The sequence below is a fragment of the Tachysurus fulvidraco genome, chromosome 9 (assembly GCF_022655615.1).
Source record: "Tachysurus fulvidraco isolate hzauxx_2018 chromosome 9, HZAU_PFXX_2.0, whole genome shotgun sequence".
NCBI lineage: Eukaryota > Metazoa > Chordata > Actinopteri > Siluriformes > Bagridae > Tachysurus > Tachysurus fulvidraco.
In genome coordinates, this window is record NC_062526.1 from 20028685 (window position 1) to 20041851 (window position 13167).

Below are 13167 nucleotides of genomic sequence, written 5' to 3' on the forward strand. Positions count from 1 at the left end.
GCTGGGGTTGTCTGAAAACAGGTGACACAATTCAGTGGTTGGTTCTTTCTCTATGGCCTGAATATAACCACAGACATGTTCTTGTGCTCCTCAGTTGAACACCAGCAGGAAGGCTCAGAAGGTGTGAGCTATAGTAGAATGATTATAAAATGATTTTAACCGAACGTAGTCTACTGTCAGGCTAATCATCTGCTCTGAGAAAAGCGTTTCTTGTTGGGTTTTTTGCAGCTAGCAGCCTGATTAGCTGTAGAAACCCAGCTGGTGACTGTCCGCTGGCATGGCTGCACAAGTTTATGTCCTGTGTTTCTTTGTGAACTACTAGGCTTCCTAATCCTCACAGCTTGCACTCACTGTGTTTGGCTCGCAGGTCTGATTCAGTACTAAACTGAAACTTGTGTGAAGTGAGAGCCAGTTAGTCTGAAGATTTACTAACTGAAGACCTGCTTAACACATAACAAAGGACCCGGGTGCAGTGCAGCAGACAGACATCAGTGTCATCTTTGAATTAAGAGACTGTGTTTGTGTCCAGGACAGTCCAGGATACTGCATCTGAGCACATAGACGTAGTGTTTCTGTGAAATGGTGACGTAATCTACACTAGTGATCTGATTATATTTTATTAATCAGTGTGCAAGTTTGCAGTTTAACTCTTGAATGGACTATTTTTAAAAGCAAAATTGCATGAGAATTTACTCTGAATGTCAGGAACGGCAGTAGCCATGGCGAGGATAAAACCTGACCCGAATGCAGGGATAACAAAGCACAATTTTATAACACAGACGGGGGAAAAAATCCAACAGAACAAAACAAACCGGTTACATAAATAACATGGACAGAGAGCAGACAAGGACTCGAAACTAGATGCAATGCAGAGGAAATAAATAGACAGTGATTAACAGGTATTTAGGAACAGATGAGGAGGTCCAGACGTGAAACGAAACACGTGACAACACAAGAATGTCCAAGCAGTGTCCTAACACTCGATTTATTTATTATGCAAAGAGGATGTAAATTAAGTTAAGGAGCAAAACATCTAATTCCAGACTCTGAGCTTTTTATGTGGTTGTTGCTGTGACAATTAGGAATGGAGGAAGCTTCGTGTGAGAGAGCTGCTTATGTGTCATCATACCAGGCAGACACTGATGCATTCACCGTCATCCAGGGTGCCGCTGCACGAATCCGACCCAAACGCCTCCCGGAAGACTTTTTTACTTGTAAGTCTCAGCTCACACAAAACGTATGCATGTGTGTCCTGAGCTGCAGAAACTTTACGATTAGATTGCATTGTTGCATGTTTGTGTATTGGTCATACAGTGATTTTTTTTCTCTGTTTTGTCCTCCGACAGTCAACTATGAAGAGCTAGTGAAGAATCTATCGGTATGAATCTTTTTATTATGAACAACTAACACGTATATTAGTCTGAGCTTTTTCAAGTTAACATATCTGTTATTCTTTCTTTTCCCACTCCATGCATTTGAAGTGCAGAGCTCACGATCAGCCGATGAAGCCTTATCTAACAGAACACCTTCCGAAACGATTCCATTTTGCTAACAATGTCCGTATAGAAAGAGCTCATCTCTACATGAGATCTAAGTGGCAAGTGGCCATGTAAGAATACACACTTTTTGTCACTGACTGCTGGTTTATTTATTTTTTTAACATTTTTAACAAGTCTTGAAATTGCATTCATCATTGTCTTTGTCTCTCTGTTTTTTTTTCCAGCAAGGAAAATGAAATTAAGTACTGTTCTGGAGGTTTCCATGGTTCAGATAACACCTTCACAAACATGCAGGTCAGTGTAGTGTGTCTTATTTACTAAATAATGAGGATAACACTTTATCGTTTATACTGATGGGGCTGCATCCTGTCTGTTTTTCTTGGTTTGTCTGTAAGCTAATAACTAAAAGGACATGATTGAACTCATCACAGTGCATCTGATGCCCAGTACTCACAGCTGCAATGTAATTAAATTAATACAAATATTATGTCATTAATAATTAGAAACACACAACACAATGTAAGATGGGAGTTCTATTAAAATGTTTTCTCTATGTTCACTAACTCACCTGAATATAGAATAGCTGGGCAACAGTTTCATATCAGAGCAGGTAGCTGCTGGAGTCTAAAATAGAACACTAACTTATCCAGGGACTTAAAACCCAAAGATGTACAGTGTTGGGTCCTCAGTGTTGGGACTTGAGCAAGTCCTTTAACCATCTCTGCTCTAGGGGGCTGCTGAGCCTGCACTCTGACCCCAACTTAAACTTTTTTCTTTTTGTATATATTCTATATATGAAAATATATGTGAGGCCTAATGATGTTCCAGTCGCAGAATCCTGTGCTCTTATTGCCACTTCCTGAGTTCAATTCCCAGGCAGGAGTTAACTTTCCATGTCTTTCCCAAGCCTGGGTAAAATGGGAGGGTTGTGTCAGGAAGGACACCCGTAAAACCTGAGCCAGAACTAATATGCATAACATGTAATCTGCTGCGGTTACCTGAACAGGGAGCAGCTGAAAGAACAACAAAACATTTCTAAAATTTATGTGAACCAGAGTGAACTAGAAATGATGTCTTCATTGGCTTATCGCTCTGGATAAGACCGTCTGCTGTAAATGTAAATGTACACTTCTTAACCAACTGGGATATGAAAAGAAAGAATTTCACTGTTCTGTAATGTATAAGTTACAAATAAAGCTTTTTCATCTTCATCTAGAGAAATCATTAAGCACTTTTTTTTGCATTTCCCTAAGAGAGTATGAAATATTGTTAGTATTTCATAAAAAGAGTTCTAAAATGAATAGAACCAAAAACATATATTCAGGGTCTTTTAAAACTGTCATTGTTTACAGACCATTTTCATAGGATATGGACCAGGAATGAAATACAACACTACTGTAGCTCCCTTTGAAAATATAGAAGTATATAACCTCCTGTGTGGTAAGTGACCTCAACATTTTTTTCATATTAACTCCACTGACTAGATAAATTTTTATTACTTAACCTTCTACATTTTATGCAGTTTATTCATACCACAAACCCACACTAAGTAAATTACACGAGCACAATCCCAGAAAACAAGTCTGTACTACAACCACGAGCTGGAACAATGGTCTGACTCTGTTCTTGGTCATTTTTGTGTCCCGCTCATTTCAGCAAAATACTAATTCTTTCATCTCAGCCTCTACTGATCATCTCCAGATGTTCTTGGGACTTCCACTGTATTTCTTTCCTTTGGGGTTCCATGTCAAAGACCTCTCTAGTGATGTTGTTCTTGTGTGTGGGATGCAGTGATGGCCTAAGTGTTAAGGCTCTGGGCTACTGATTAAAAGATCAAGGGCAGGTTCAAGCCCCAGCACCTCCAAGCTCCCTGTTTTGGGCTCTTGAGCAAGGCCCTTAACCCCCACTGCTCCAGGGGGCTGTAGCATAAATGACACTGTACTTTGACCCCAACCTCCTAACAAGCTGGGATATGTGAAGAAATGAATTTGTGACAAATAAAGACTGCTTCTTCTGACATTCCACCTCTACTTCCTGCCCAGTTGTTTCCTCAGATGGTGTGTAGGCAGTTCTCAGTAGGTTTCTTTTTACTTTTTTGTCATGTTCCTTGACAAGGTTCTCTGGAACGCCGTAGTACTTATTAGCTGCCACAGAATGGACTGGTCTTGACTGTTATTTGGAAGTTGAGGAAGGTGCTGTATTTCCATTCCATTGACTGGTTTATTCTCCTACACACTGGGGCTACATCTGTACTTGCAAGCTCTGTCCTGCCTTTCCCTCAGATGACAATCCTTCAGATTGCCTTTCTTTGGTAGTTTAAAGAGATGCCTCTTTAACTTGTCTCTCCCCCCCCCCCCCACCAACCTGTTTAAAAAAGATGGTACAGTATTTCTGTAGATAAAGTCTGCTTTGACCCATCTGCTGACAACATGTCAAATCTTCAGGCAGATGGAATAGAGCAGCAGAAGCCCACATTGGGTTCCACTCATGCCTGCCAAAAACTGTGATCTGAAGCTACAATGGTCAAAGATTATATAGCTGAAGATTGGAAAAGGACCAAGAAAAATCTTTCAATTTCATTGAATTTAATAATTTAGTGGTTTTTAATGGTTTTACACATGTATGTAGAAAACTTTAGGTAACATCATCAGCTAGTGTGTAATGTTTAAATAAAAAGAACATCATTTATGGAGACATTTGGGAAAATGTGTCATCTCTAAAATGCAACTTGATAACTGTTCATCTTCATTTAGATTTGTTGACAATTCCTCCTGCTCCTAACAATGGAACTCATGGGAGTCTTAACCACCTACTTAGAAACCCACCTCATCATCCAGTCCACCCTCCTGAGATCTCCTCAGCCTCCAACTGTTCCTCCATTGTTCATAAAGATGACCTTGGCTGCTCCTGCATGCTTCACAATAAATCCCAGGTTGGCACAACAATGATAAAAGCTCAGGGGGGATTATGTGTCATGTTGTATTTACCTCTGAAACTATAAGATTTTTAAACAGCATGAATAAATATTTGATGATTTCACTTGCTCTGTTATGTATATATTGTTTGGGATATGTATATATGAACCAAGTGTACATGTATGCAATCCCGATACAAGACGTGTGAACTGACACTTTAAGTGGATTTATATTTGTCTGTTACAGGTGGAAAACCTTAACCACCGTCTGATTAGTTTTAGTAAGTAAATCCTTCTTCAGACTTTACATTTGCTTCACATTTTCAGCATTGCTGATTAACGTGTTCATCTACACCACAGAGCCCACAGACAAACATCTTCATCTGCCATATGGAGCTCCACGAGTTCTACAAGAGAGTGCAGATTACTGCATGCTTCAGCATGTTTCCTACATCAGTGGATACAGTAAAGACATCCTCATGCCTCTCTGGGTTGCATATAGTATAAAGCCACTGGTGAGATTCTTTTACATACTCTGAGAATGACGAATCTGAAATGTCACAATGTCTCATCACAGCTATGAGAGTGAACATGGATAAATAATTGAATGACATTTTTACAACTTTAAGACTCAGCAATGTTTTAGTTTTTATATTGTTTTTATTTAGAATAGTTTGTTGCATCACTTCTGGTGCCATGTCAGTGCTCTAGCTGTTCAGTAGGTATGTCCCTCTCAGTGAAGCTAAACCTCGGAGCTGTGGAGCTTCTCTGTAAGGCAAAGAGACGAGCTATTCAATTGGGTCCCACAGGCCGGATCCTGGCCGCAAGGTCATATATTCAAAAAAACACATCTCTAGAATAAATATATTTCAGTAGAATAACGGACCCTACAGTTAGGTCTGTTCCATTCACAGTCGCAGCACAGAGCATTAGTAACATGACGTTAGGTGAGGGACGTGAACAGCCTCTCCTGTGAGACTTGATGACTGACAGGACAATGAATGATAAGAACTTTTATTAGTATTATTTCTTTTGTTCATTTCTTCCTTTGTTTTTTCACAAAAAAAAAAACTCACAATCCAGCACGTGCACCACTGCAATGTATTGCATTGACAACATGTACACCCAATTTCATTGCTCTTGCGAAATCTAAAATTTTATTTTTCTCATTATTAAGGCCAATTATTAAGGTGGCTGTTGTAGTTTAAATAGTCATAATAAAAAATTTATTTTGACAAAAATTGACTTTTTTATTATGTGCACTGTTTCAGTTAAATTAGTTGCATTTTAAATGAGTGAGATGGTTCACTGATTTCCCCATTTGAATGTAGTAAAAGTCTAAAGGAGTGTCTTACAATGCACTGATGCTCACATGCTTCTTTAGGAAACTGTGTCAGCACATGCAGGAAAATAAGGGCCGGCAAGGCCAACCCAGCTCTAAAATGTTAGGTTAGTTAAGAGTTGAAGCTGCTTCTTGATCTCACTGAGATCAGGGTGCATCTGCTATCTGGGTCTGTATTTGGGGTTTTGGTCACAGGTTCAACACACTACCCTGATTCGAACAGTGCCTAGGAAAGGCTGGAATTAAGATGATCATCCTTTGAAACCTTTGACTTTTGGCCATGTACGTTTGTGTATGTTCCGTGTCACGTGTCTGCCTCGCCTTTGTACCCTCATCCTTTGTCCTGTGTAGTTTTCGTCTTTGTTCCTGTTCATTGTATTTTAAGTTATTAAACCTATCTTTTTGAAGCTATCCTGTGTATGGGTCTGTCTTCCTCCTCCCGGTGTGACAGATGGGGTCAGGGTCAGGTTTCATGGTTTCATGTGAATATCTAAAGGCCAACATGGTGGAGAACATTTTGGTAATAAAATAAGAATCATAATCTTGTAGCTTTAAACTTCACAGAAAAGCTTCATGGAAACGTGTCCAAACGAAGTTTGTGTAAACGAAGCTCAACCCTGAGAGGATAGACTGGTGTAAAAAGGAGATTTTTTTTAGAAATGTTAACATTTTGGACAATTATTGAGTCAGAGTCTGTTGTGCATAGTCACACCAATTCCACAAGCCTTAGACTAGTTCCCTAGTATGTGTTGCAAATCAAGCAAATTACATAAGACATGGACAGAGCTACATTTTATGGAACATAAAATCACATCATGGGAAAATGTTTTACTGTAGACCTTATTCAACGAGGTGTTTATTATACGTGTAAAATGGACTTGAGAAATATTGACTTGAACTAAACTCTCTGTTCCTTGTTTATCTCTCTCTCTCTCTCTCTCTCTCTCTCTCTCTCTCTCTCTCTCTCTCACTCTCACTCTCACTCTCTCAGACTGATGTGCAGCCTCTAAGCTCTGCACAGGAAAAGTGTGTTCGTGCTGATGTGCGTATTCCAGTCAAAGCAAGTCAGTCCTGCAACTTCTACAAAGACAACCTCACAGTGACATATGGGTTTCTTCATCCTCCCAGTAGGTTCAACCTGAAGTCTGGATATATTCGTGTTTACTTAAAATAAACAGACATAATTAACATTTACAGTGGTTATAAAAAGCCAAAGACTTTTATTTATTTATTTTTTTGAAGAAAAATTAAAAAAAAAGTTACTATAACCAATTTGCACACCGTTTTATAATTGGGGGTGTGGCTATGTTCTGAAAGAACCAATCACTTTCACAAACAGCGGTTTTATCATATCAAAAGCTCCTTCAAAAAAATATTAGCTTAGGTGTGTTTATACTAGCATATGCAAGTTTTCCCTTTTTTTCCTACGAATGTTTCTAATTGTTTTGTACTTTTTATTCATCGTGTGTTGTAAAAATTCTGACAGGATTTCTGTTGGTTTCATATATAACATCACAAAAACTTGCCATTTTAACAATGGGGTGTGTAAGCTTTTAATATTTCATGAATATGGCTATATTTTCACTATTTAATAAGGTTCATGTCTCCTACAGATTTTGCTTCTGGTGGAAATGAGTCTGACTCACTGATCACAAGTAACATGGCACCAATGTTTAAAATATTTAAAGGTAATTCCTTATTTATTGTCACGTAAATGTACTGTATTAATTCTTCTAGTTTACATTTGAGTTACTTTAGTGTTCCACTCTACAGACTAATTTATTATCCTTTAACGTTCACACACACACACTCACTCACACACACACACACACATTCTCACTCTCTCACACACACACAGACACACACACACACATACACCAGAGTTTCAGATTTAAATTTTTTTTTTCTTTTCTTTTCTTCTTAAGGTATTTGGGATTATTTCCACAATGTTCTTGTGGTAAAATATTCCAAAACTCTGAGCAGTGTAAATGTCATGAGTGGACCAATATTCGATAAAGACTTTGATGGAAAATATGACGTCTTAAAACAGAAAACAACGTGAGTTATTTGACATGGTGACCTTTTGAAAATAAAAAAAGTCATAGAGCTGTCAGTCACTTTTAATGAGAAAATAAACCTGTATTATGATCAGAGTGTTAGAGTTGACACTAATATTTCTATAAGGAAGACAAACTGAAAAACACCTTGATGTTTTTCAGTAACAGGACTACGGCTCCTTTACCCACTCATTTCTTTGTGATATTGACGAGCTGTAAGAACTCATCCAAGAACTCACAAACAACTCTACAAAAGTGCCATGGTCCGATTGAGACCATGTCCTTCGTCCTGCCACATCGTCCTGATAACACTGAGACGTGTCATGTAAGTGTCACCGTGTTTCCTGCTGCTGTCACTAATCATCAGATTAAAAACTACTACTGACTAGAATCATGTCTTATTTGATCCTTATACGCTCAAATAAGCTTACTACAAATTATCAGTCATTTATTTCTGAGATCAAAATTTAAGTAGTTATAAAGAGGGTATGAATATTCAATGTTGATCTTGAGTCTTTATTCTAATAAAGAAAATAGGAATAACATATACACAGGTGCAGCTGAAAAGAAAAGGTTATGATCATGGGGAAAATTCTCTATATTAAAACACAATTTTACTTTTGTTGTGTTGTAATTAAACACACACACACACCGGTCCCCAATATCGACTGGAACATTTCCTTCTTCGCTGTTAACAATAACTGCAGTAAGATATAGAATATAACCATATAACCACACAGCCATCTTCTAGTGCTGTCCAAGCAGCAAGTACGTCTGTATGTGTGATGTGTTTCATTATTGACACGTCAATACACACCCCAATTTACACCTTAATACATACTATTCTGAATGCAATCTATGATCCAGATCCACAGATCCTTATTTTTATTTATAAATGTTGGTGAAGTTAAAAAAAATCAGTTTGAAAAGGACCTTGTCTTTTACCCACTCTCACACACACACACACACACACACACACACACACACACACACACACACACACACACACACACACACACACACACACAGCCATGGTGTATTCTTTATTCCTGTGTATGTGTCCCTTACAGAACGAAAGTGATTATTCCTGGGTTGAAAAGTGGACGCAGTTTCACGTTGCACGGATACGAGATATTGAACTCCTAACAGGGCTGAGTTTTTATCCCGACTTTCTACCTGTTGAAGATGTGTTACAACTTAAGACCTTCTTAAAAACCTTTTAGTATTTAATTGTAGTAACTTTACCAGAGCCTCATGTTGTGATCCGAGTCGGTATTGTTTCTGTCTGAATAAGCAGCTACTGTATAAAGACTTGCCTTGAACTCCCTACCAAATACATTCAGCCAGAGAGGCTTTATAACTGTTATCCAAATTATTTTATATCACAAACACTTCTTTTTATAAAACCTCCTGTTTGTATCTTTTTTTAAATTAATTCATATGTGCATTCATACTTTTATAATGGCCTTTTATTATAAAGACAAATCACAGCTGTAATCATATAATATTTACATGTAGACAAGATAGCTTTATGTATTCATGTATTGTGTTTTTTATTTATAAAATTGTGTTGAACTCACTAAAATGTATAATCATATAATTAAAGCCATAATTCCTCCTATACAAACTTTATGTTTCTGTTAAAACTTTAGAGGCTATAGATGAACTGGTGTTTATTATCAGTGTGTTATGAATTATATGCATATGTATAAGTAATGTCAGTCCATTGCAGGTCATCTCACAGACACACACACACACACACACACACACACACACACACACACACACACACACACACACACACACACACAGAGCAACTCTACAAAGATAGTTTACAAAGAGTTTACTGAAACTCAAATCAACCAGCAGGTTTTGGTCAAACACATGAACAGAAATGATAAAGAAAACAGAGGGAGAGGAGGAAAGAACACAGAAAGAATTTTGTGTAAAGACTGAACAATGGGCTTCATTTATCAAGCTGGGTATGAATGGATTAATTCATAAAACTTTTATAGAAGTATTTTCATCAGAAATACATTCATGAAATTCCAACATTCGTTAGAAAAATGTTCTAATACATTCTACTCATGCTCAATGTGACTGTGGTGAATTTGTGTTCATTCAGCTACAAAAGCATGAGTGAAATGTTGAAAGACTCCAGTTCCTGTTCATCCGAAAGGCCTTGAGGTCAGGGATCTATGAAGTCTTCCATGCCGACCTCATTAAGCACAGTCAAGCTGGAAACGGAAAGGTTCTTCTCCAAAGTTGGAACCATTCAAATGTCTAAAATGTTTCAGTACAATAGCATTATTCCCCTTTACTGGAGCTAAGAAGCCAAAACCAGACCGTTATCCCTCCTCCACTTAGAATGCTTACTCTCAGCACTATGTTCCAGGAATGAGTGTTCTACTGACGTCCACTAAACCAGATTTATCCCTCACACTGTCAGATATGTGGAACACTGTCAGAACACTGCGTCATCACTCCTTTATGTTTCCACTGCTGTAGAGCATTACACCAGTCCGGCTCACACTCGGCACTGTGTGTAGTCTGTGTGAATCACACTCAGTTTTTTTCAGTTTCTTGAGAATAAATAGTTTGCGTAAATCTTCATGATTGATTGAACCATATTTCATATACTTAATTCAACTGGAAAATGAAACGAACTTGTTTAAAAACGCCAGTTTTTGTATAAAACATCATCTCAGTATTTCAACTGATTTCTAACATCTTACCTATGAATTTATTAGCACGAGGCAGAGCGCACGTACACGTCTGATCTTACTATAACGTTACTTCCACGTACGTGCAAATCGAGTCTTTGCACAATACAGTATTTTTCAGCTTGCTTCATTCAGGCTTAAAGTGACCGCATGAGTCATGAGGTTACTTTAAGTCTGAACAAAGCAAGCATGTGTCATGACAATATTATTTCACATTTCATTTCGATTAACTCTGAGGTAAAAGTTTGTGCTTGAGGTACAATTATGTATAAATGACATTGATTTTCATTCAGTACTTCCGGGTGAATGTAGCGATTCCCGCCTTTTTCCTGCTGGGCGCGCACGTGCACTAGCAATAGTCTGATCCATTTTATGGGAGCAATCGTCTACAGAAGTGATCAAAAGTGATGTCGGATTTGTGGAACATTACTTCTCAGACTTTATTCAGATTTTTTCCTGATGTAATTAAACATGACAAAGCTGATATACTAAGCCTGCGTTCATTATTCATAGACTACAATTGCTATAGGTGTCAGTTACTATGTTGACTGTATAATATAATCCTTATCTTAATGTGTGACTGCTTCAAAACAGCTTCCAAAGTCGTGTATGAGTCGCATGGTGGCCAAGAACATCTTATCGTATTGAACTGCAAGGCAACAGCTACAAGGTTAAGACCTGGGTTAAGATGTCGTGTGGCAGCAAAGAAACCATTTATTAGTTCGTTAGCCACAAAAAAAATGGATCGAATTAATGAAGATTGGAACAGTGTTCTGTGGTCTGACGAGTCGAAGTTCAATACGCTTAAGTCAGATGATGTCAGGTAGGATCATGGGGACATGGAGAACATTTTGATGCTAAATGCTTGCTTGGAAGAGTCAAGTACACAGCTGAAACAATAGTATGGGGATGAATGTCTGTGGCACGTGTCGGAAAGATCTAGAGTTCGGTCACTTTCAAAACGTTTCAACAACCGCACATTTTCCAGAACATAATGTTGAGGATGGAGGATGAGTTCGGAGATCAAACGTGTTTTTTTCAACACTAACAACCCCAAACACACTGCGCACACACACAATTAAAACAGTCCTCAAGTGTTCTCCTCAGTCCCATGACCTTAATCCCAGTGAAAACGGTACTTAATCACTTTGGGAAGAACTTTTTCCATTTAAACAACAACAAAAAAAAACGTTGTGTGTCATAAACATGTTTATACATAAACATAAACATAAACAGAGTGAAGGACACTAATCTGGGCTGGAGATCAAACGTTCATCTAACTCAGTAGGAGAAATTCCGGGAAGGTTTTTTTTAATAAAAGGATTCTGCATTTTTTTTTTCTAAAGCTCTGCAGTCACTGAAACTGAAATAAAATAAAAAGCTGGTATGATACTTGACGCTCATCTTGATGAGAAGATCGTACAGATCGTACACTCTTAATAAAATAAAAATATGGCTACATGGTGATGGAGGAGTATAACTAGGGTCATAAATGTTGTTTTCTTCTAAAGAAACAGACCGCATTCTCTAAAACAAAAATAACAGGATATAGATTACACACAAAGATCTGACCTGATGTCTGATATCAATGAGTACATGGTACATGACTTTCGTCATATAATCGCCACATAATTTAGTTATTCTTTCTAGATTTTGTCATTTTATTGATATTCAAAGACAGAAATCTGTATTATGACTGTAGGTTCATACACTGAAGAGGTCAGTGGTCGAGCAGTAAAAGTAGCTTGGATTTTTGACGTGAAAAACGACGTTATGAGTGAGGTTTCTCACGCTCTTCTCTCTGTAAAGGTCTGCATTCCTGCCTCCTGCTGGGGCATCACCAAGCACAAGAACACTTACCTCATTACCTGCTAGTTAAAAATGAGTGACTTCACTCGTATGAGCTAGCTGCACTGTTACATATTTCCTGCACTTCAACACCATATTACACTAAGCTTTCAGAAGTCATTTTTAAATCTGACATGAGTGCTGGTTTCTCAACACTAAACCCCACACAGACACAGCGACAGCATGGGATTAGTTTTTGTAATAAACCACAATAGTTTTAATATAAACTGCTGCACAGAGTTAAAGAACCTGGTCCAAGAGACGCAACATTTCAACTTCATTCATTACACTGGTGATGATGAAATCTGATCTGATCCATTCTTGTGAAGACAATCTGAAAGCACATCCAATCTCACATCAGAATGAGAAAAAAGTAAAGACAGGAAAGCCAACGACTCTCCGCAAAACAGTCCAGTTTGTCTGAGCTCCAGTAGAAGAGGCTCAGTTAAATGTCCTGATCACTCTGTTGATGTCTTCGGCTCGAGGTCCAGGCTCACCCATCTCTTTCAGAAGCCCGACTTTGTCTCTGGCTGAGTGTCGAGGAACAGACAAACAGAACGGCACGAGGAATCTGTTCACCACTTTGAAGTTATTTCCAGTCGAGTAGATCTCATGGATGAGATCCTCCAAACAGATGATTCCATACTGACCTACAGAGACATACGGTAGAGATGAACCATGATCAGTGACATCTAGACCCAGACTCCACACACACACAACTGTAGAACAGATTTATTTAGACATCTACAGTGTTGTAGCTGAATCTACCAGCTAGTTCTTTGGA

General features: G+C 38.2%; 2 protein-coding genes across 3 annotated transcripts in view; one reads left to right on the top strand and one right to left on the bottom strand.

Annotated features, from left to right (window-relative positions):
- enpp1 (ectonucleotide pyrophosphatase/phosphodiesterase 1) overlaps window positions 1–9201 on the top strand; it is a 36524-nt gene extending 27323 nt beyond the window's left edge. Inside the window, exons 11-23 of one of the 2 annotated variants that reach the window (XM_027137994.2) lie at window positions 1083–1214; window positions 1347–1378; window positions 1482–1609; window positions 1724–1793; window positions 2852–2939; window positions 4253–4431; window positions 4661–4694; window positions 4774–4928; window positions 6747–6882; window positions 7369–7443; window positions 7681–7813; window positions 7975–8137; window positions 8883–9201. In XM_027137994.2, the coding sequence (XP_026993795.2) occupies window positions 1083–1214; window positions 1347–1378; window positions 1482–1609; window positions 1724–1793; window positions 2852–2939; window positions 4253–4431; window positions 4661–4694; window positions 4774–4928; window positions 6747–6882; window positions 7369–7443; window positions 7681–7813; window positions 7975–8137; window positions 8883–9035 (1478 nt within the window). In that variant the 3' untranslated portion in view covers window positions 9036–9201. The remainder of the gene's footprint in view (window positions 1–1082; window positions 1215–1346; window positions 1379–1481; window positions 1610–1723; window positions 1794–2851; window positions 2940–4252; window positions 4432–4660; window positions 4695–4773; window positions 4929–6746; window positions 6883–7368; window positions 7444–7680; window positions 7814–7974; window positions 8138–8882) is intronic. The other variant, XR_007143818.1, reaches the window with a different exon arrangement.
- A 3371-nt stretch (window positions 9202–12572) lies between these two features.
- rpl7l1 (ribosomal protein L7-like 1) overlaps window positions 12573–13167 on the bottom strand; it is a 4119-nt gene continuing 3524 nt past the window's right edge. The window contains exon 6 of the mRNA XM_027138010.2: window positions 12573–13033. Coding sequence (XP_026993811.1) covers window positions 12825–13033 — 209 coding nt within the window. The 3' untranslated portion in view covers window positions 12573–12824. The remainder of the gene's footprint in view (window positions 13034–13167) is intronic.